Below are 19,745 nucleotides of genomic sequence, written 5' to 3'. Positions count from 1 at the left end.
AGGGCCATACGTGTCTGCAGACACAATCTTGGGGGCAAGAAGTACCACTCATCCTATCCTATAGAAAATGGTTAGGAAAAGCTGTTAATTATATTTATTGGGTCGGCCGCCAGTGGCGGACTTCTCAATTCTTAAGCCTTAGTTAAATATCCTTAACTTTGGCTAGGTTGGTCAGGTGGTGATATATATTACTTCTTAGCCCTCATGGTATGGTCAATATGGTCTAGTCACATTGTGGTCACGCTCCCGTTGACAGATCATCTAGAACTCACCAGCTACATAGGTCACTACCTTGCTGGAGACTCTAGTAAAGCAAAAGCCGACTTGGGTGACAGTAATAACGAAGTCAGCTATGCTAACAGGTAAGGAACCAAGATGTCAATCATATGCATGCAATGTGTTTCCTAAAATCCTTTTCTGTCTGTCCCTACCTCCAAAGGTGGGATTCAGCTATATATATATCTGCTGGGTAAGTTTCATGAACAAAATGATATTGTTAAGATACAATAAAGTTTGTTCATACTTACCTGGCAGATATATATAATCAAAGTACCCACCCACCTCCCCTCAGGAGACAGTGGGAATGGAAAATCTGATAGAAAATGGGAATGGTGCCTGATACCCGCCTCCCAGCGGCGGGAATGAGTACTAACCACCTGGCCGACCACTGTGTGTGCCGGGAGTTTTGAAATTCTGTCGACTTCGGAGAAATACAGCTATATATATATATCTGCCAGGTAAGTATGAACAAACTTTATTGTATGTTAGCAATATCATTTTTATCGATATTTTTCTGTTTACTTGATATTATTTGAAAATTAGTACGTAAATCATTTTTTTATCATAAATTTATTTAGTCATGGAAATGGGATGAAAATACTGTAATTAGAGATTACTATTGCTCTATGAAAAAAAAATGTGCAAATTAGGTTATTTTCTGCGATATATTATTTGGAGATAAGCTCCACAGAAAAAAAGGAGCAATTTACTGAATCAGCGATTGCTGATACATGACTAAGCAAGGGCACACTGTACATATAAGCAAGATTCATTCCAAATATTGTGGGTGGTCTTGAAGAACTCTTGACAAGAGTGTAAACATTCCAATGCCGCCTGGTGGGAAACAGGTGATTACAGAGGCATTCCTAGCAGGTTAGCCAAGTGTTATTTGTTTTTATTTTGAATGCCAATTGCACCTAATGGTTCGAAGATATAAGCTAACTTCAGCAGTAGTTAAGCATCCAAGTAATGTAGATACTATATATAAAAGGGAATTTTGTCTGTTCACTGTGCACGCCCAGAATATGAAAGCTAGGCCCACCAGATTTTTACCATAGATTCTTCCCCCACCCCCACCCCCATGAAGGTTTTGGTTAAAATCCAAAATTTGCTTTTAAGGGGGCCCGTAACCCCTCTTTTTCTTATCCCCTCATTTTTTACAACTTTTGGAGTTTACAGCAAACTGCATTTTCCACAACTTCTTTGACTTGGTAGAATACTAATTAAATAACTCTACGGATTTTTCAAACCTTCTATAGCTCAACAGGATCCCAAGTGATTGCATAATCCACCCTGTACGGGTTGTCATCACAGACAGCATGCCCCTTTTTATCCTGAGGAACACCAGGTACATCAGCTAGTTTCATCATAAAAATTTTCATTTTGTAAGCATTGTGCATTATGAAGGTTTTGAGATCATTTCCTAATGGGCTGGTTACAGTTTTCTTTGCTCATTCAGTTAGTGTACACAGGTAAATTATTTCCATTATTTTATTACAGGCTGCACCTACTACTGGCTTGAAAGATGAAGATTTTACATCACCAGGAAAAGTTAATGGTGTCCCTGTTGGAGACTTTTCATATAATGATATGGAAGACAAACCATGGAGGTAAGGCTTGTGTAATCTGTAACATTGTTAAATTTCTCTTATGTATTCCTAATTTCCCTTCTGTTTTCTTAAGCCTTGCAGTTTATACATCTTCACTTCCCCATTGAAGGACTGAAATCAATTTTTATATCACTTATGGTTTTAACATGGGATTATTTTGGATGAAATTCATTCACAGGATGATTGACTTTGTTTTTTTTTTCAAATAAAGAATACAAACACTACCCTACTTACGAATGAGTTGTGTTACGAACGGCTGTTTGTATCCTGATTTGTTTGTAAGATGGTTTTCAATATATAGTGCAATAATTTTTTGTTGATGTGTACATTCAAGTTTTGCTCTGGGCACCTACTATTCTGCTAGTAATAATTTTTGCCAAGAACTTAAGGACTTAAGGAAGAAGAAGCCGTTCCTTTAACCTCCTCCCTAATTATCTAGACTATTCACAGATTAACTTTCATGCATTCTTCTTACAATCATGAGAATACATACTAAATTTTGACTGTTGCCTGAATCTTAAATTTTATTTTTATATGAGTAACTTAACAAGTGATTACATTGCTCTTAGTTCCTAACTTTCATGGCAGCTTAAGTTTGAAAATTCACGGTAGCGTGCCATTGTTTTGGTGTAGATAACTGACCCCTCCCACTTTTGGCGAAGATTCGTTGACCGAATGTCGGTTGTTGGGTAGCTTTTGTTTTGGTTTCACCGGTTGGGTAGCTTTTGCTTTTGCACTCTTCTTCTAAGAAGCGATCAATGTTCAATCAGCCTTTATCGGAGTGTTCTCTAGTGTCGGAAGGTTCTTCATTTTCGATGAATTCACCTCTGTCTGTTCACCCTTCTATAACGACTCATCCTCCTGCTCCTTTAGCACCACCATCTGCCAGTGTTTCGCGCCCTGTGCGGTCAGATTTGTCGACTTTGAATATTATTCCTGCTGTACAGACTCTGCCTTGGACTCAATCCAGCAATGCCTGGACAATATTTTAGACCTGTTGAAAAAGCCCTCGTGCACAGTTAGGAGCAGCTGGACTTGTCTCCTTATTCGATTTCATCCTCAGAGAAAGACAGAGTAGGATCAGCCAATGACAGCTTACGCTTCTTTATTGAGGAATTTCTTATTTTGCAATCTTACGTTCCTCTCTCTGTGGGTTCCATCAACACCAGGCTTTGCTTTTTTGTTGAGGTAACCTTCAGGTGCCTCTAGACTGCCAAAGATGGATCTCTCTTGTTCTACGAAGAAGGCTCTTTCGTATTGAAGGTTGGCTGACCGATGAGGAATTTTGGGAAGGCCACCTTTTGCGCCCCTCCTTCTCGTCTGACGAAGAGGAGATATCTTTCATGTGCCATGAGGGAAGTGCCTTCTTTATATATATATTTTATATATACATACAGGCATTCCCCGGGTTACGACGGGGGTTCCGTTCTTGAGACGCGTCGTAAGCCGGAAAATCGTCAAAAATCCTAAGAAAACCTTACTTTTAATGCTTTAGGTGCATTGAAAACTATGTAAACTGCATTCTTATGGCATTTTTTCATCAAAAAAACCTTCAAATATTGATTATTTTGCATTTTTGGTGTCATATTTCATCTGCCAGATGAGCGTGGTAGGCGTCGTAACCCTGGAACATGCATCGTAACTCTGGAAATAATGTCTGATGAATATAATTGAAAAGCCTTGTAACCTCGGAACGTCGTAAGTCGAGACCATCGTAACCCAGGGACTGCCTGTATATATATATATATTTTATATATATACAGTAGAGCCTCGGTTCTCAACGATAATTCGTTCCAGAAGGAGCGTCGAAATTCGATTATTTCGAGAACTGAATCAAGTTTTCCCATAAGAAATAACTGAAAATGGATTAATCCGTTCTTGACCATAAGTTATTACCCTAACCTTGCCTTTTTATACAATACATTACATGTAAATTACAACTAAATAAGTTAAAAGTTAAATAAATATCATGTTAAACGTATATTTATAATTTTAAATGTATAGTAAACAGTATAAAAGAAAACTAGCCTGCGTCCAACCGATTGTTGACTAAGCGCCATAGGCTACCTAGGTAAATAGTAAGTAGAACGTAGTGTAGTGGGTAGGCATAAAACGTGTTGCTAACATAATAAAAACATTGAAAAGCAAGTCTAATTATTACAGTAAATTAATAAACTATTAAAATTAAACCCAATTTATATTTATCAAAAACTTGCAAAAATTTGCCTACAGTAAGTCGGCATTTAAGGATGTAAACAAACCATAGCGCAGCCCTGGTGGTTTATATCAGGACTATGGTAGTAAACAAACCATATCTCGCTATAAGCCTAGAAACGTTTACATTCGATATTAATTTATGGTAAATCTTTTACGGAGTCGACTGCAATACTGTATACAAAATCGCTTGAAAATTATCTTTCAGTAAATGTAATGTTATGATACTAACGATTTTGTTTCATAAATGTCCTTATAAAAAAGGTGCGTCTTTTACGGCAAATTGTCCAATATCAGGGCTGGTTTCAAGCTTATTGGACTTTGACAATTAGTATTATGGTACTGCATGGTACATATATACGTACGTGTAAGTAAAAGAATCTTCTTAACCCTTAAACGCCGACTGGACGTATTTTACGTCGACATTTTTTGTCTCTCGGGTGCCGACTGGACGTATTTTACGTCGACATACAAAAGTTTTTTTAAAAATTCGCGGAAAAATACTTTTAGGCCTACCAGCCGAAAACTCTTGAATCACGCGCCTTGGGGGATGCTGGGAGTTCACGGATCAAGGTGTTGTTTTGTTTACAATCGTTACGCAGGCGCGCAAGCGCGAATTTCTTTCTTGCCGCACTAAAAAATATCTGTGACACATCTCGGAAATTATTTCGTCACTTTGACATAATTTTTTTACCATTTTAAATTAGCCGTTACATAGAGTATTATATATGAAAATGTGCGCATTTTTATGTAGAATACAACAAAAAAATACTCATGATTGTAGCTTTTATCAATTTTAAGATATTTTCATATAAATAACGATAAGTGCCAAAATTTCAACCTTCGGTCAACTTTGACTCTACCGAAATGGTCGAAAAACGCAATTGTAAGCTAAAACTCTTATATTTAAGTAATATTCAATCATTTAACTTAATTTTGCAACTAATTGGAAGTCTCTAGCACAATATTTCGATTTATGGTGAATTTATGAAAAAACTTTTTCCTTACGTCCGCGCGGTAACTCTTCCGAAAATAATCATACATGCGATTGTGGTAATGTTTGCACCATTTTAAATTAGCCGTTACATAAAGTTTTATATATGAAAATGTGCGCAATTTCATGCACAATACAACTAAAAACAACCCATGGTTGTAGCTTTTATCAATTTTGAAATATTTTTATATATAAAAAATGATAAGTGACAAATTTTCAACCTTCGGTCAATTTTGACTCTACCGAAATGGTCGAAAAAACGCAATTGTAGCTAAAACGCTTATATTCTAGTAATATTCAAGCATTTACCTTCATTTTGCAACAAATTGGAAGTCTCTAGAACAATATTTCGATTTATGGTGAATTTATGAAAAAAATAACATTTTCTTTACGTCCGCGCGGTAACTCTTCCGAAAAAATCATACGTGCGATTGTGGTAATGTTTGCACCATTTTAAATTAGCCGTTTACATAACGTTTATATATGAAAATGTGCGCAATTTCATGTATAATACAACAATAAATAGTTGAAGGTTGTAGCTATTCTCATTTTCGAAATATTTGCATATAAATCACGATAAATAAGAAAAAAAACCAAAAAAAACCACGTTCGGTCAAATTTGACTCTACCGAAATGGTCGAAAAACGCAATTGTAAGATAAAACTCTTACAGTCTAGTAATATTCAGTCATTTATCTTCATCGTGAAACAAATTCGAAGTCTCTAGCACAATATTTAAATTTATGGTGAATTTTTTAAAAAAACTTTCCTTCCCTCCGCGCGCGGATTCTCCGCCACAAATCTCCGAAATGCGTAAGTCCCATTCTCGGAATATTTGCTCCGTTTCATATTTGGCATTTCATAGAGTTTTATATATGAAAATGTGCGCAATTTCATGTAGAATAAAAAAAAAATATTTGAAAGTTGTAGCTTTTCTTAATTCCGAAATAATTGCATATAAAAAATATATATATAATAAATTCGACATTCGGTCAACTTTAGCTCGTCAGATATGGTCGAAAACTGCATTTGTAAGCTAATATTCTTACAGTATAGTAATATTCAATCATTTGTCTTCATTCTGAAACATATTGGAAGTCTCTAGGACAATATTTAGATTTATGTGAATTTTTGAAAAAAATATGTGTTTACGTAAACGCGTTACGAATTCATGCATTATTTTGTGATAATATTTTCTCTGTGTTGCTTTTATCGTTTTACAATTTGTTATACACCAAAATGATTGAAATTTAGTGTACATTACAACGAAAAAAAAAGTAACTTGTTACCTTCAACCGTTTTGCGCACAGCGCGATTTGAATACAATTATATATGAAATTTCGTTTTTGCGCTATCATATATCGCATTATTTATATATGATAATGGTAATTTTTTTCATTTCTGATGGTTGCATACTAAATTTCAAGCAATGAGAAAAAAAGGAGCCAAAAATGAACTCTTAATCTTGAAAACTAAGCGCGCTGTGATTTTTTGAAAAAAATATTTTTTCCGCTTACGCGCTCACTCTCAAACCCCTCCGGCACACGGGAGTCATTTTTTTATTTACCGCTCCGGCGTTTAAGGGTTAATGTCTTTAATTACTATACCATTACGTACCAGCACCTCTTGAGTTTAATATCAAGCTAACCTTTTTTTTTTTTTTTTTTTTTACGAGGACGCTTATAAACGAAGCATACAGATTGCGTTCGTTACCGCGCACGCGTTGCATATGTAAACTGTGTCACTACCAGACCTCTTACGTAAACATTGACGTCTTTTTACAGTAGACATAAAAGAATCGTCTTAATTTCTATCATTATTCTATAACATAGCGGCTTCTCTGATTAAGCTAAGGCTAACCTCCTCTTTACCAGCAAGCTTAACAAAGATTAAGATTGCGTTCGCTACCGAACGGCACACGTTACGTATGTGACAGTGGTTTCACTACCAAATCTCACACGTAAACAATGACGTATTTTCACAGTAGACATAAGAGAATCTACTTAATTTCTATAATTAATGTATACCGTAGCGGATTCTGAGTTAACCTAAGGCTAACCTCTTCTTTACCGGCACGCTTAAAAAGCTTAGATTGCGTTGCTATCGAACCGAACATGTTACGTATGTAACTGGTTTCACTACCAAATCTTACACATAAACATTGACGTATTACAGTACGACATAAAAGATTCTTCTTAATTTCTTAATTACTACGCACTTAATATGGCATAGTGGCTTCTCTGATATAAGCTATGACTAACTTCTTCTTTACCGACAAGCTTAAAACAAAGCTTAAGGGGACCGTCCGCTATGGCGGATGACATGTCAACTTGAAAAAATAAAAAATCGAGTTATTACTTGTATCTATGCAGAAACATGCCGTGCATGCTTTCCAGAAGTTTCAGCCAATTATTTTCACAAATAATGAAGATATAGCGGTTTTTAAATGATGACGTCATCGTAACTGCGTCGTCCGTATGACTTGAGTTTGACAGAATCGTTTTTGCGTGTTTATTTTTGCATATATACAGCGATTTTTTAAGATTTTTTTTCGAAATTCTCATACATCTGGTAGCAATGAAAGGTACTGTGACACTGGGTGAGAAGCGAGCTGCTCAGAGTGGTTATTTATAGGCGAGACTCGGAGAATGACTCAGTTACGCCACAGACGTCAAAGCAGTTACACGCACGTAGGCTTTTGCGTTTGGTTACTAGCTATTTACGTTGTTTTTATAACTTCTTAGTGAACTTATAGCAATGCCGAAGTTACCTAAGATCAAGAAGGCTACTCAGCAACTATGGCTAGCAAAATTAGCGAAGGCCAGGAGTGTGCTGAAAGAAAAACACGAAAATTCATTGTTATCAGCGCCCTTATTGTCTCGTGTCTCGCCGTCAACATCATTATCTGGTGTCACGCTGAGGGTATTAACACCACTTTTAGGGGTAGGACCACGATCCTTGATGTAGAAATCAACAATAAAAGTACAAATAAAGTAATTATAATAATGTTGTTTTGACTTTTATAAGAAAAACGCGAAAATTTACATAGCAAATCTTTGGGAGCTCATAACTCAAAAACATACTTATGCGCATGTCGGTAACCATTACTCGGTTATTTATTATCCAATTTTAGAGAGAAAGATATCATTGGAAAGAGGAATAAAAATCCCATAATTCTGTGTGACAGAATTTTGATATCTTTTTTTCTTTTTTTTTTAGAATTTTTTGAGCGTCTAGACTAAAAAAAAAAAAAAAAAAAAAAAAAAATAAAAAAATTAAAAAATCAAAATTCTGTCACACAGAATTGTTCCGTATATAGAGAAGTTTTTATGGTATGATTTTCAATACAATTGATGTCATATTAGCGGAGAAAACTCTACCAATTGTTTTTTTTTAAATCATGATTTTTGCTAATAAAACGAAAAGTTTTTGATCAAATGACTTGAAATTTTTATATGATGAAGGTATTATATATATCTAAAACATATATGAAAATTATGTATTTTGCGTAATAAATAAAAAAAATAGACATCATAGCGGACGGTCCCCTTAAAGATTGCATTCGCAAATACGTATTGCATTTGCTACTGAAACGAGTGCTCAAGTGTGAGCAGGGTTTTAGAATATGTCTACGCTTGAAAAAAAAAATCAAGCAAGGGTGCTTGATTAAATCTTTTTTTCGCTCATCTCTTTCATGCAGAGGAGAGGATAGACGAAACTTAAGGTTTATTTTGGAGTTGGAAATGATGGAAACATTTTGAAGAAGGAAGACGCGAGATGCCATGTAAACACTTTTCCATTATTTCAGAGATTAACAATAGCAAAAGGTTTTAATAGATAGCCAGTAGTAATGTTGGGACCCATGATGAATCAAAAGGTAACTGCGTATAGAGTTGATACCACCGAAAAAGCAAACGAAATGTGCGCAAGGTGTACAAGACACGACACATGTTTGAATGTTTTTATACATTAGTTGCGGACTTTAAACAATGCTGAGTGGCGTCACCAGTGTTACCAACCGTTTTGCTAAATTATGCTAGTCGGTTCAAGCAAGAATTTATGCCAAATATGGTGCAATTTTGTGCCAGAATTATGCTATTAATCTATCATTATCTCATTTCTCTATTACATTTGAGCTAAAACAACGATGTAATGGAAATTTAAAACATTTATATATTAGGTGAAATGATACAAAGTGACGAACAGACAATATTATAACTAATAATTTGATGATCTTTACATGTTAGGAAACTCGTAATAAAACACAATTCTTCTTTAATAGATCACATACGCAATCACTAGTACACTATTTGATATGCAATCACTATTATACTATTTGACAAATGTGTGAAGATCACACATACAAATGTGAAGAAAAACAACAAATTTTGTACATGGAATTTACCCAGCAGATATATACTTAGCTATAGACTCCGTCGTCCCCGACAGAAATTCGAATTTCGCGGCACACGCTGCAGGTAGGTCAGGTGATCTACCGCCCCTGCCGCTGGGTGGCAGGAATAGGAACGATTACCGTTCTAGAATCAGATTTTCTCTGTCGCGGTAGTGTCAACATACGTTGTTGCTACCTCCTGACTTGATTTTCGTTTTTTCATCGCCATCGACCTTCTGGGCTGTCTTTTGCAGGGAAGTACTGGGTCTTTGGTTTGGCATACGCTTTTATTAACTTTTTAATGAATTTGGCTTCGAAATTTCGAAGAATATATTACGGGAAACTACCGAATTTTTCGGTAGACACTTATATTTTGCAATAAGGGAAATATTGATATTTTTTTTTTTCACTAATACGTGTATAAGTGTTAGAACTTGATGAAGGAAATATAAGATCTAACTTCCTACTTTAGGAAGTCAGAAAGCATATAACTAGATACGCTTCCTTTAGAAGCTTTAAGAGCTCTCGTACTAACGAGCAGTTAGAGTATTGACAATTCTAGTAGTTGTTGCATCCTCATCACCTTCTTACTCCACAGAATCTACAAATTCATATGTGCAAATTTGAAGATAAATGGATGGAGCTCAAAAGGCGAGCTCTAAAAAGGTAAGAAGTGAATATAGTGGTTCCCAGTGCAGTGGAGGGTGCGTCTGATCGGCTCCGTAGCGCTTCCAGGCCTAGACCTCTTCCAAACTCCCAGACCCAGTGGAGGAGGAAAGTCGACAGCCGCAGGAAGGTTAGGGAGAACCCCCACCGGTCAGGCGTCCCCTCGGCAGGTTCTGTAGAACGTCCCAGACTGCCAAGGATAGCCATTGATAAGGCATCCTTAAAAAAGTGCGTCTCTTCATCTTACATCCGAAAAGACGAAGAATGTATGTTGGAGTGATCTAGCGCGTTCTCTGAAAACTAAGAGAACACTGAGCAAGAGCCAGCCGCTGCCATGAAGCCGCGTTCCAGCAAGCTAGCGTGAGGTAACGTTCCTATAGCCAGCAGCGAGGCGCGTTCCAGCTAACAGACTAGCGCGAGCCGCGTTCCTACAACCAAACGCGAGCCGCGTTCTAGAAAATTTTTCTTGGCGCAAGGCGCCTTCAAAGAGACGAAGCGCCAGCCTGGCGCAAATTGCGCCAGAAAAAACAGACGGCTAGAGCAAGGAGCCTTACAGTAGAGTGGCAATCAGAACGATCCTTCCATTGAACGTTTCCGGGCAAGAGGCTCTTTCTAAAAGGGGTCTAGTAGGCGCTCGGAACTGTCAGGGCGCACGGGACCTTCCACGCAAGCGGAACGTTCCAGGAGCGAGTCTCCTTTCTAGCGCGCGGAACATTCCATGGCGCCGCGGAACATTCCAGGCGCTAGGTGCAAGGATCCAGGCGCCAGAATATCCTTTCTCTATCTGCCTCGGCAGGGAAAGAAGGTAGTAGAGTATCTGCTGTATGAGAATACGATACGGCAAATCATAAGCACATACCGTAGTTACTTCTTTGCTGAGCAACTCAATTACCAGTATCCTTCCAGGAATTTCCTAGGAAGGACTACGCTTAAAGGGATTGTTAAGACAACACCTACTTAGCTTCTAGATTTATCGAAGTCTTGTTTCGCTTAGATATGCATTATAAGAACTTCCTGAAGTTCGATAATAATGTTATAAGATTCCTTTATTAAATGGAGTAGCTGGCAACTCTGGAAGAGTAAGGCCAGTCGGCTAACGAGACTGCTATCGCTTAGGCACCAACGCAGTATCATGTAGTGTCGGTCATGAGTGGGCGGTAACATATGTCTCTCCTGCGGGATGGAATTAATAACCGTGTCTCTCCCCTACAATCGTGGTTTTAGCCTCGGATTGGGGGAGGGGATAGTTAAGCAAACATAAATAAAATATTGTCTGCCTTTTGCTAAGAAGCTTTCAATAAGAAAGATATTACATTTCAATGCTGTTTACCGTAGGTAACATTTTTAAAGGATTCTAACGCAGCGAAACTCTATATTGTATAATGCTCTCATGCTTACGAAAGCATGGCTTATTAGAGTACATGCTTAGTGAGAAGATGAATGTAGTAGAGAATTCACTTTTTAAGACTACGGTATGTCAAGTCTTATGCACATACGAGGTTAACTACAGAATTCCCTAGTATCCTTACAAAGGTTTCCTAGATTAATGCTGTTTACCACAATGTGACAGTATTATAAAGGATTCTAATACGGCGGCAGCGCGCGATATATATAATTCTCTCATCCTTTCGAGAAACGCACACAACCTTTTTAAATTCGGATATTGCTCAAGAGAAGTTGGGTGAGTCGGATGGGAAACATTCTCTTAGTGACAGAAGTTGTTTCCCTGAATGGACTATACTACGTATATAAAAGTTTTTTCCCACTAAGAACGGAATTAACATGTGAAGGATGTCGGGTACCATAAAGGCATAGATGTTATGGCACATAACCTAAAAAAAAAAAATTGTCAGAAGCACCATCCAAGATATTTTCTCGTTTTAGCGAGTTATTAACCTAAGAGTCCAGTAGCCTCTCGGACAGCAGGCTCGGTAACGGCAAGATTCGTTCCTGATTTCGTTACCCATATTTAATCGAAAAGGGTCGCTTACAAGGAATGATGAAATGATTTATTTTAATCACTTAGGCCAATTCCACGACTCTCTCATATCGCAAAGAGCATCGAGAATCTCTTTTTTCGCCCCGGTTCGCGTTAACAAAAGAGAACCTATTTGGGAACAGACACGGAACGTAACGATCCTTAAGAGGTTCGATGCAAGATTTTGCATGTCCGTGAGAACCTTCTCGATCGAAGATAATAACTGTTAACATATGTCTAACATTTATTGAAAAGAGTTGTGAGAACCTGCGGAAAGTCTTCTTCATAGATCTCTTTGTAAGGTAGAAGACGAACAGGCTTCCTTTAGACTGCTTCTTTTTCCTCGAACCAAGAGAGGTAGCAATATAAGACATCTTTAAATTTAAAGAAGGGGAATAAACTTTAGCCTTTTTTCCCCTAGTTATAAATTCTTAACAGATATTAAGATAATTGGGCGTCAAAGGAAGAGAGGATGTATGCCTCATTTTGGCCTTAGAGAGGTTGGATTCACAGAAGTCACGTTCTTCTCACAGCATGTTTCGTAAGGCTTTTCCAAGAGTATCTGGATATTCTATCAGAATCTATTATAAATAGACCTATAAAACCTCTCCACTCTGAGTCTGTCCGCGTGCAGACTGACCAAAGAATGTGGACATGAATGAGAGGTTTTTTCAAGGTAAATGACAATAGTCATGGCTAAGACATAGAATTGCTGCAGATCGTGCTAGATGGAATGAGGAAACTGTCCTCTTCTGATACCTCTGTGAACCACATAGCGAGGTTTTTTCTTCACTTTCAGAGGGAAGAATCACCTATGTATATATCTGCTATCAAAGAACGCAGTAAAAGGCCATACTCTGTCTCTACAAAGGGAATTAGAGATAACAGAGGATTAAGATCTTCGGGATCTTATACGATACCGCAATACGACAAGAGTAGGATATCATGTACTTCGAATGGGATTTTTTTTTGTGGCCACAGATTCCGTGTTCCGACAAAATGGAACTGCTCCTCATCTAACTTCTTTGAGGAAGTTTATGAAGGAATTCTTTGTTTCTCTTAACCCTAAACGACCAAGAAGACAAGTGAATTTTTTGTGCATTGGAATCTCGCATCAGATTCAATGGAGACTCGGCAATGGGTTCTTGCCAGCATAGTATGTCTGGCAAAACAAATAAATCCCTCTATTCCTGACGCAACGCTTTCAGAGAGAAGTTTAGTTGCCCAGGCAGGGTACTTACATTTTCATCTACAGAAGAAGAGATGGTTTAAACGTTTGCCTACAGAGTCTTCGGGGTGCGATGAGGGCTCAAAATGCTTCCCAGAAGGTATTCAGAAGGATACAATAAGAGCTAGAAATCAGGGTTCCGCCCAATTTCATGCTCAGAGTCTCCTTCGACTTTCCAGACTCCTTCCCTTCCTTCGGGCAAGGATAGGAAGATTCTGCAACGAGGAACCTCATCAACATGTAAGAAGAGATCTCGTTAGCAAAAGAAGTGTTCACGAAGGATCCTCCTCGGAGGAAGACTCTTCTCTCTCGTGTTGTTAGATATCCTGTCGTCTACTGGGTGTAGCTGACTAAAATCACCTCCCCTTGCCAGGGGCCAAAAGCTCAAAGGGGAAGAATTTCTTCCACCCTTCTCCAGTCTCCTTGAATAAACTATGTGGTTTGTTCAGGACTCTCGGACAATGTAGCGCCAGCCAAGCGCCAAATGCCAATACAGGCGAAAAACGCCAGAGGCGGACAGTTCCAAGGAACTCTGTCATGGTCGGATACTGAGAAGGAGCGGGCCTCCAACCTGGCGCAAATGCGCCAGAGGCGAACAAATCGGACAGATATAAGAGTGTCCGATGTGGACATCGTCAGACAGCCTAGAGACTCTTCCAAGCTCGAAGCTCCAGCAAGTGTGGAGGAGCCAAGCCAGGCGCGAGGCGCCAGCCAGGCTCTAGGAGCCAGCCAGGCTCTAGGAGCCAGCCAGGCTCTAGGAGCCAGCCAGGCTCTAGGAGCCAGCCAGGCTCTAGGAGCCAGCCAGACTCTAGGAGCCAGCCAGGCTCTAGGAGCCAGCCAGGCTCTAGGAGCCAGCCAGGCTCTAGGAGCCAGCCAGGCTCTAGGAGCCAGCCAGGCTCTAGAAGCCAGCCAGGCGCCATCCAGGTGCCAGGCTCCTTCAAGGCTAGGCTCCAGTCAGGATTGAGGATCCATCCAGACGCAAGACTCCTTCCAGTAAAGAGAAACCTAAAGCTCTGTCATGTAAGAGGGCTAGTCCCCATTGATATGATACAGGTAAGGCTCTGCCATGTAAGTGGTGGGTCAGCCCCCATTGGCACGATCCGAGAAGGCTCTGTCGTGTAAGCGGGCTAGCCCCCATTGACATGATCCAGAAGGGTTTGTCAGTCATAGGTCCCTACCTCGCTGAAACTCTTGAGGCATGCAGACTCATAGACAGTAATCATGAAGTCTTCTGCCAGGCTCCAGGTGCCTTCCAGGCGCAAGGCACCAGCCAGACGCAAGGCTCCAGCCAGGCGCGAGGCGCTAGCCAGGAAGGAGGAGCCAATCAGGCACCAGCCAGGCGCGAGGCGCCAGCCAGGCGCAAGGCGCCAGCCAGGCGCAAGGCGCCATCTAGGCGCGAGGCTCCAGCCAGGCTCTAGGCGCCATTCAGGCGCAAGGCTCCAGCCAGGCGCGAGGCGCTAGACAGGCGCTAGGCGCCTGCCAAGCGTAGCCAGGCTCCAGGCTTCACCCAGAAGAGATCTATATCAAAGAACGCCCTGGCCTTCTTTGAGACATTGTGATCTCCTAAGCACTTGATAAGTGCATTGATGATTCCTTCAAACAGCTGAGAATTAAAAGCGCATGAAGTGCGAGCTTTTCCGAATTCTTGTTCTTTCCCTAACAATATGTCATAAGGACATATTAGCTGTCACATACGGGAGATGCAACTGTGTGTTGACTTCCCATTATCCGAAGGATGTCAAGATAACCTTCGAGGGATCCTTCTCTCTTGGTTGTTACGTGTCTGCGGATACATTGCTGGGATAGGGAGCAGATACTGATCCTTAACTAGTGAGTTAATTATTTAACGTCGTGTTTTTTCTTTGGGTTGTTTGAAAGGAGTTTGTAGATAACTCTTTTCAACTTAAGCACTAACCCTCGTGTTAGGATCAGGTGATCGGGATCGGTGTTGTGCTCCTTAATTATGCCACTAGGCATAGGCATATTGTCATGTAAGAGGCTCTGTCGAGTAAATGGATAAGACCCCATCGACAGACCCACAAGAACTCTTAGCCATAGGTCACATCCTCGCTGAGGCTCTTGAGGCGAAGCAGATTCCTAGGCATTAGCCATGGAGGCTTCCGCCTGATCAAGTAGGAACCAAGGTTTTATTTATTTATTACCTACAACGTATGTTGTTTACCTGTCTATTCAGTAAATAGTTGTCTCTTTCCCACCACCAAGGGTGTCAATCAGCTAAGTATATATCTGCTGGGTAAGTTCCATGTACAAAAATGATATTGTTAAGATACAATAAAGTTTTGTACATACTTACCTGGCAGATATATACTTAGCTATAGACTCCGTCGGCCCCTACAGAAATTCGAAATTCGCGGCACAAGCTGCAGGTAGGTCAGGTGATCTACCGCGCCTGCCGCAGGGTGGCAGGAATAGGAACGATTACCGTTCTAGAACCAGATTTTCTCTTCCACCTGTCTCCTGAGGGGAGGTTGGGTGGGCCATCAATCGTATATATCTGCCAGGTAAGTATGTACAAAACTTTATTGTATCTTAACAATATCATTTTTACTTATTACTGCGTCATTATCATGCCACTCAGAACCATTTTTCTTTAACAGGTCACATAAACAATTAATAAATACTTGAAAATGTGTGAAAATTACTTCAAATATAACATTTTGTTATTTACTTATATTTACTGAAAAATTAAAACTAAAAAAAGGTACACAAACAAACCAGTCTCTACTCAAGAAGAAAAACATACGTACTTATTACTTGATCATTATCATGCCACTGAAACACTATTTTTCTTTAACAGATCACATACACAATGAATAAATACTTGAAAATTGTGTGAAAATCACTTCAGGCATAATTAAAATTTTGATAACTACTGAAAAAAATAAAACTTAAAAAAGGAAAAAAAGTAATTCTTTACTCATGAAGAAAAAACATTATTAACACTTTACTGATCGTTTGTCATGCCACTGTGGGTATTTATTTATATTCACAAAATTTAATATTCCTTAGTTGGGTTCAAACTTAGCAATTAACTCATTTGTTAGTGCTGCTTTTGAGGCAATTTTACTTGAAGATACATTCATTATAGCTGTGTATGAAATTGAGGAATTTTCTGCATTTAAAATTTTAGTGAAAATACATTCTAAAATTGTACTAGAACCCTAAGTGTGAAAGAAATTATGCTAAGCTCCAATTCTTGGGTCAAATTATGCTAAAAAAAAACCATGAAATTATGCTACATTTGGTAGCACTGGATGACGCCAACTAGCGGCGGCTGGCGGAAACAGTTTTGTTTACAAACATCATATGGTCGGGGGTCGGAAACTGGTTTTTTGGTTGAAAACAGATACAAAGTTTATTGGAAATTTAGTGGCGAAATCCGATTATGTCGAGTTCTAATACGGTCGTGAACCAGGTCTCTACTGTATGTATATATACAGGTAGTCGTCTACTTACGACGGCATTAGGTTCTGGCAGAGCTGTCGTAAATTGATCTTGTCATAAGTCGACGAACCCCATAGCCTATGTACATTATTCTATACCTACGAACCACATAGCCTATGTACATGTATTCTGTACCTACCGCATACTATCTATCATATATTATATCCAAAGTATGCAATGTATACTGTCTTTCTTTCAGCATATTGAATAAATTGAATCATGTTTGTGCTGTCTTTTTATCCTTTTTACCATATTCAAACACATGCGTGTACATGTACGTATTTGTTCGTTTGCATTTTCATTGACAACTTAGTAGCCTACATATACATTTTATATCATCCCAAATATGTGCATGTATAGTACCTATTATTACGTTTAGCATATGAAATCTTATCATGCTCGAACTCCTTGATTAATACTTACTTTTATTACTGTATTTAACATTTTTATTGTAGGCATTCAGACCATCTGTCTGGTCTGTTTACATTTTCTTATCCGCCATTTGCATTGACATCGGCTACACGTATTATATACTTTTATTTATTTATAGGTTTGAATTAAATACATAATTTGTTATTATATTTGATTTATTTGCAAAACAGAAATACAAAATGAATTACAAAAATACGAATCTTACCATTTTCGAACAAAATTTTACTTCTGAAAATATAAAACAAAACATCGTCTGCTGTTATCTCTAGCGACCGTTTGTACTGTTGCCAACACGTCTATGTACGTACGTAGTAATACACAAAGTTTTGTTCATGAAACTTACCTGACAGATATATATATAGCTGTATTCTCTGAAGTCCGACAGAATTTCAAAATTCGCGGCACACGCAGTGCGGCCAGGTGGTGGTACCCATCCCGCCGCTGGGAGGCGGATATCAGGAACTATTCACCCATTTTCTATTCATATTTTTTCTGTCGCCGGTCGGTAAACAACTGTTTACAGACCTTACCGCCTATGCATTTTTTGAAACTTCATTAGCCGCTTAAGTATCCTAATTATTCTTACGATTATTGACTTGGATTTGTGGCTAGGCATACGCTATCGTAAATTTTTCATTGCATTTGATGTCTGAGGCTAGTTAGCCTAGTTTCAGATTTTGTTGTCTGCATGGGGGATGGTGAAGCTACCGGAACTTTCGGTAGACACTCGCTTAGTGTATAATGGCGCTTACTTGTTTTCTTTTGCATAAGTTCAATGTAATTAGTGTAATGTGTGGACTGATTACGGAAGAAGTAGGATTCATGTACGCATTTTAGAGCGTGTTAGAATCAGGAGTTTTCCTCCACAGTAAACAGAAGTTAGAAATAATGAACCTTCTAACCTCCTGTGATTTTATTTTGCCTAACCCTGTGGTATGGCTTACGGGCCTAGAAGAAGTGTCTGCTAGAGGATTACATCAAGTAATCTTAGACTAAAGTGCTCGCTCTCCAATCAGTGTTGTGAAGTGGTAGTGCCCCTTGTTTGTGGAGGGGGCGTCAGATCGGCCCCATAATGCCTCTAGGCCTGGACCTCTGTCGGACTCCCAGGACACCAGGGAGAGGGCATGTCGAAAGCCGCAAGAGGGTTACGGGGGCTCCCCACCGATCTGGCGTCCCTTCGGCAGAACCTGTTGACGCTTCCCAGGCTGCTAAAGATCGTGCACGCGCACGAATCTTGAAGGATTGCTTCTCGTCCTCCGAGGCGTCCTCCCCGCGCAAGGGTTGGAGCTCTCGGAAGGACTCGCGCCCTCTAAGAAGCTTTAGAGAAGAGGACGCTTCACGTCCTCTCTCTCGTTAGGAGGGAACGTCAGATCGGCCCCATAACGCCTCTAGGCCTAGACCTCTGTCGGACTCCCAGAAAACCAGGGAGAGGGCATGTCAAAAGCCGAAGGAGGGTTACGGGTTTTTCATGCTGATCTGGCTTCCTTTCGGCAGGTCCTGTTGTCGCTTCCCAGGCTGCCGAAGATCGAGCACGTGCACGAAGCTTCAAGGGTTGTTTCTCGGCCTCCGAGGCATCCTCCCCACACAGGGGTTGGGGCTCTCGGAAGGACTCTCGCACCCCCTAAAGAAGCTTTAGAGAAGAGGACGCTTCACGTCCTCTCTCTCGTCACGAGAGGATGAGGAGTAAAGAGACCACATTTACCCTTTTAGAAGAATGCACTGGCTCTTTTTCTAAGGGACATTAAGGAGGCTCATTCATCTTGCCAGAAGAGTGATTTGAGCCTCCTGCGAGTGAACGCTCATGTATATATCATTTATACATTATTAAGGAGGCTCATTCATCTTTCCAGAAGAGTGATTTGAGCCTCCTGCGAGTGGAGCCGCTCATGTATACATCATTTATACATTATTAAGGAGGCTCATTCATCTTGCCAGAAGAGTGATTTGAGCCCCCTGAGAGTGAACGCTCATGTATACATCATTTATACCATTATTAAAGAGGCTCATTTCTCTTGCCAAGAAAAGGGTGATTTGAGCCTCCTGCGAGTGAACGCTCATGTATATGAAGCCTCATATATATCACTTGTACATTATTAAGGAGGTTCATTCTCTTTTGCCAGAAGAGTGATTTGAGCCTCCTGCGAGTGAACGCTCATGAAGTTAGAGCTGTTCAACCTCGCCTAGCATTCCAAAAGAATTTGGTAATCAAGGACATTCTTGATTCCACCTTTTGGAGGAGCAACTCAGTATTCGTCTCCTCTCCTCATGGCGCTCCGTATACGTTATGTAACGTTCGCTTTACTTCGAAAAGCAAGCTGATAAGTTTGACGGCCGGCAAGCTGCTTTGCACAGTCAAACAACTTATGTCTCTGGTCGGCATAAGAAGGGCAATTTAGACGTGAGGAAGCTTTTGGAGGGTGCTCGACGTCCTATAAGTAGAGACATTCTCCAGGACGCTTCGGCAAGCACCTTGCGGAAGACGAAAGC

At 39.7% G+C, this 19,745-nt stretch overlaps 2 protein-coding genes across 3 annotated transcripts in view; one reads left to right on the top strand and one right to left on the bottom strand.

Moving 5' to 3' along the window:
* LOC135206354 (pre-mRNA 3'-end-processing factor FIP1-like) overlaps positions 1–19,745 on the bottom strand; it is a 301,272-nt gene that overhangs the window by 148,507 nt on the left and 133,020 nt on the right. The window lies entirely within an intron of this gene.
* The window catches only part of LOC135206281 (pre-mRNA 3'-end-processing factor FIP1-like), a 126,588-nt gene that overhangs the window by 72,842 nt on the left and 34,001 nt on the right, over positions 1–19,745 (top strand). For both annotated transcript variants that reach the window (XM_064237701.1, XM_064237700.1), the window contains one exon: positions 1,780–1,889. In XM_064237701.1, the coding sequence (XP_064093771.1) occupies positions 1,780–1,889 (110 nt within the window). The remainder of the gene's footprint in view (positions 1–1,779; positions 1,890–19,745) is intronic.

Source organism: Macrobrachium nipponense, chromosome 29 (genome assembly GCF_015104395.2).
Source record: "Macrobrachium nipponense isolate FS-2020 chromosome 29, ASM1510439v2, whole genome shotgun sequence".
Classification (NCBI taxonomy): domain Eukaryota; kingdom Metazoa; phylum Arthropoda; class Malacostraca; order Decapoda; family Palaemonidae; genus Macrobrachium; species Macrobrachium nipponense.
The sequence above is the reverse complement of the archived record's forward strand: the minus strand, read 5'-3'. Positions and strand labels throughout refer to the sequence as shown.